Source organism: Capra hircus, chromosome 8, assembly GCF_001704415.2.
Source record: "Capra hircus breed San Clemente chromosome 8, ASM170441v1, whole genome shotgun sequence".
NCBI lineage: Eukaryota > Metazoa > Chordata > Mammalia > Artiodactyla > Bovidae > Capra > Capra hircus.
In genome coordinates this window covers 22,954,382-22,959,363 of record NC_030815.1, presented here as the reverse complement: position 1 = coordinate 22,959,363, position 4,982 = coordinate 22,954,382, and the positions used below count along the sequence as shown (strand labels likewise).

The window sequence follows — 4,982 nt, the reverse complement described above, 5'->3', positions numbered from 1 at the left end:
CCACCATAGGAGAAAGGTGTATGTCTTGTTCACCATTCTGTCATGAGCCTAGAGTTCATAATAATTACACCAAATTCACAGAGTATTCTTAGAGTTTCCATCAGACCTCCCATCAGAATCTTCTATTGAATCACTTATTCACCTTCTTAAGAGAAGTAGTTAATAAGCATCATTAGCTGACTGAGTACATTTCTACTGAGCCTCTTGGATCGTCATTTTCATCTCACAGTGGAGCTGTAGGGTCTCTGATGCTAGGTAATCAGCCCTCATGCTTTCCTGATTTCAGAGTCTTTGTAATTTTATATGTTCTATTTCATTTAGTATTTTTCTGGGCAGTGGTTGTCTTGCTTCTTCTGAATTACTTTCTGTATCATTTTGAGGTTGTAGCTTAATAAGAAAGTAAAAAATGGAAACATAAAGGGAGGGCCTGTACCATGATTTTCCATAATGTTCAATACATCATTGATTTTCTTCTCCATTCAGCTTTCTTGGAAAGCTGTCACTGTGTTGGAAGCACTCAGGTAAAAGGAAAACAAATGCTATTCTAACTATGGTGAGAGTGAAAGAACTAAAGAGAATCCCCAAAGGAAACAGTGACATTGGGACTTTGTTTCTTATTAAATGCCACCTAACCCAATATAGTTCCTGGTGGTTAATTCCACCCCATCATCAGGTCAGTTCCATCTGTTTCCGTGCAGTGAATGCTTTCAACCACAGAGCAGCTTCCTGACATTCAACACTCTATAATGCAATCAAAAGAATGATACTTTATCGCTATGTGTTACTAAATTTCATAATTTAAAGTAAATCAGATCTTAAACAGTGATATGTGTTTTCAATGCATCAAATCCATGAGCTCTCTTCATAAGCAAAGTATTCCAAAAAGGGAAAAAACTGCAGAGCAGGGGGAAAAAAAAAAAAAAAAAAACACCTTCCACTCTAAGTCCCACCCTATTCTCTCCTCAATGAGACAGCAAATATCTCAAAACCATTTTCTATACATATTACTATTACCTTCTCTTCTCCATCCTTCCACTTTGTCCACTATGGTGTCTGTTGATTAATTCTACCAAGCAAGCTCTCATCAAGGTGGCCCATGCCATCTCTTTTCCAAGTGGGAAGCACTTTTCCATCTACATGTTCATGAATGCATTGAGTCTTAAGTGGTTGCCGCCTTTGCATCTCTGTCTTCTCACCACTCTCTCTTGTGTAGTTAACATAGGGCCATTGCATCTCTGCTTCCTTTGTGGCATTCCCTCCCTTTTAAGACTGAGGTCATGGCACTCAATTTTAACTCCTTTTCTCATTCTATACTATTTCTATACTTTTTCTCATTCTATACTCCTCCTATTTGATCAGTACTTCTGTTACACCTTATGCTTTATGAAATTGCTTATAAATTGCCATCTCCAATATCCATTGAACATTTGCACTGAAATGTAATTTGCTCTGAAATGAAAAGTAGTTAACTTTTATTTTTACATCCTCTCACAGCTTGATCCACCTTCTACTAGGGGAATTCCACTTTTCTCCCTCTCATTGTAGCATTCAAGCTAACTGATAGTCATTTCTACTACTAATTATACTATTTTCAAAATAGTTAACATTTTATTATAAATTAACTCATTATTGTTTTTAGGTTAATTTCTATTAAAAAAAATCAAAGTTACAAAAATGATTGGATTAATGATGCTCATGTCTAGGTCATGAGGGCAACACACCACCTGGCTAGAGAAAGTATGTTTTTACTTGTAATGTGCAAATCATAAAGATGGGTGAAGGAATTGTAAAATACATTCTTTAATCAAGTTGCATACTCAGTCTTGGTGTTTCTTTTTTAAAGAAAAGCTAAGGAAGTTTTTTATAGTAAGGTTTAATGAATGAAGAAAACTCATAAATTGACTAAATAAAAAATATATTTTTCCCTTAAGTATACATACATAATTATGTGAACAAAATAATTTAATTCTTTATATATAGGTAAATAAATATTAAATTAGATAAATAAATGTCCAAATAGATGAATAAGTAGATGGGTCAGCTTGAGTATCTGCAATGGAGTAGTGCCTGTAGAGTAGATCATGATGTCACTTAATATACCTGAAATCATTTGACAAATTGATTCAATTCAGTGCATGATGACAGTAGAAATAAGTCTTCCACATGGCAGCACAGGAGGAAATGTGGTCTGTTGGTCCATGAGAATCATTTCCGTGTTGAACCAGGTGTGTGTCAGTCCTTGCTCCTGAATCTCTCCTGCAAGTTTATTGAGGAAGAGAAGGCTCTCATGACTTCTGCTCTGACAACCTCCCAGGCACAAGGGCTGTGTCCCTTCTCTTGCAGATAGAGAGTGACTCTGTGAAAGTATTTCCTCACAGCCAGGCTGGAATCCTCCTTGAGCAGAGGAGCCCCTCGCAGCCCCTCCTCCTGCCTGAGACATGCTTGCAGGTCAGTGAGCTGCTGATCCAGTGCAGCACGGAGCTTGTCCAGGAGGCTCTGGTCCCACGCGGCGGCCGAGCCCTCGGTGCTGAAGAGCTGGAAGGTGTGCTGGGTCACCTCGTGGAGCACAGAGATGGCTTGAGCCTTCTGCAACTGGCTGCCACCCAGCGCCTCCTGGGGGAATGCGAAGTCTTTTCTGTCCTGCAGGCAGGAGGAAGGGGAGACTCTCCTCAGTTGTCGCAGGAGCATCAGAACCCTCCCGTTGGCCAGGCTGTGGGTGTGAGGCAGGTGGCAGCCCCAAGAGCAGATGGCGTTGCAGCTGAGCAGCAGCAAAGCCAGGAGTAAGGACCAGGCTGCGGCCATCGGGGACCTTGCAGATGCTTCTGGCCTGGGGTGGTGGGTGACTCTGTGAACCTGCTCTCTAGGTTCTCTGAAGACCTTCCTTCAGGCCTGGGGCTTAAATAGGAGCCAATGATTTCCACTTTCTGAAAGTTCCCTCTTACTTTCTACTTTTGTTTTTGCTTTTCAATTTGCACTCTCCAAATGGGTTAGGACAGCATTTCGCAAACGTTGTTTTCACTCTTGCCGCCCCCCTTCTCTATTGACAGAGTCTTCTGAGATTTTTTTTTCCTAATTACCCCCACCATGAAAATTTGACAACACAGTTATGCTGTGGATCCATCTTTGCACTCCATGCATATCTTTATACATAGGAAAAGAAAGTGCAAAACTCCTTGTTGTATTCACCCTAGGGTTAACAATGCCATAAAATGAAAGGTGTACATTAAATGCAAAGCTGTTGAGTTTTATTTAACTTTATGAATGAGTTTGAAGAATGACTTTTGATGGAGGATATTTACTTATATAAAGAGTAATGTACCACATTGAATACTCATATGAAATTCATATAAAAATTATAATAATACAACAGTATAGATAGACTTAAAAATCTTTTAAAACGCAAAATCATTGAAAATCTTAGATTATTTTCCTCTTATTTATTTTGAGGCACTTTTAACTTTGTTTCATATCAGAAACCAATTTTTAATTTCCTGTCTGCTGAATATTCATCTCAATTTTATCAACATTTTTTCTTGTTTAGCTCTTCACATACTTACAGATGTTCTTAACAACTTTGATAGGAATAAATAATAAAATACCATGATACCAATCCAATGGAGGAGAGTGAAGAGGAACTAAAGAGCCTCTTGATGAGGGTGAAAGAGGAGACTGAAAAAGCTGGCATAACACTCAACATCAAAACACCTAAGCTTCTGACATCTATGGCAAATAAATGGGGGAAAGAGACAAAACAGTGACAGATTTTCTTTTCTTGGTCTCCAAAATCACTGTGGACATTGACTGCAGCTACAAAATTACAAGACACTTGCTCCTTGGAAGAAAAGCTATGACAGAACTAGACAGCATGTGAAAAAGAGTAAACATCACTTTGACAACAAACGTCAGTATAGTCAAAGCTATGGTATTTCCAATGGTCTTGTATGGATGTGAGAGGTGGATAAAGAAGGCTGAGTGCAGTAGAATCAATGCTTTCAAATTATGGTGCTGGAGAAGACTCTTGAGAGTCCCTTGGATAGCAAGGAGATCAAACCAGTCAAGAAATCAACCCTGAAAATCACTGGAAGGATTGATAATGAAGCTGAAGCTCCAATAAGTAAGTAAACGTTAGTTGCTCAGTCGTGTCTCATCTTTGTGACCCCATGGACCGTAGCCAGCCAGTTGCTTTTCTGTCCATGGAATTCTCTAGGCAAGAATACTGGAGTAGGTTGCCATTCCCTTTTCCGGCGATCTTCCTGACCCAGGGGTCAAACCCGAGTCTCCTGCACTTGCAGATACATTCTTTACCATCTGAGCTACTAGGGAAGCCCTGTACTTTGGCTATCTGATGTACAGAGCCAGCTCATTGGAAAAGACCCTGATGCTGGGAAAGATTGAGGGCAGGAGGAGGAAATGGTTGGATGGCATTACCAACTCAATGGATATGAATTTGATCAAACTCCAGGAGATAGTGAAGGACAGGGAACCCTGGTATGCTACAATCCATGAGATCACAGAGTCAGACAGGATTGAGCACAGGATTTAGCAACTCAAAAATAGCAATAAATACCCTTCCCTTGAGGCCTGGACAGCGCACTTCTCCAGGCAGCTGTAGGAGGGCCAAAGAGCTCTTTTTCTCGGGTTCCTTTGGGATCCCCACTTTGGAGAGTTTGCAGGGCTCTACAAAACTCTTTGCAGAGTTTTGGGCTCTACAGACGGTCAGGGCACAGCATCCTAAATGAGTTTTTTCATACTGATTTACTACTGGGGGAAAAACCTTTTGTTTTCACAATGCTGAGAGCTGAAGAGAGAGCCTTGTAGCCCTGCCAGCGACAGTGTTCTCTGGGAGCTCGGAACCTTGCATTTTCTGAGCCTTCCCTAGAGTTTTGTGCTTTATTTTCCAGGAAGGATCCCATTTACTGAGGGACTTCAGGTGGGGAGTCAACAAGTTGGGGTCGATTTTACAGATTCGGGTCACTTCTGGC

The 4,982-nt window shown here is 40.5% G+C and overlaps 1 protein-coding gene across 1 annotated transcript; it reads right to left on the bottom strand.

Annotated features, from left to right (window-relative positions):
• On the bottom strand, nucleotides 2,233-2,802 carry LOC102179943 (interferon alpha-H-like). Its single transcript, XM_018052808.1, has one exon. It carries the CDS (start codon nucleotides 2,800-2,802, stop codon nucleotides 2,233-2,235), a length of 570 nt encoding a protein of 189 aa, XP_017908297.1.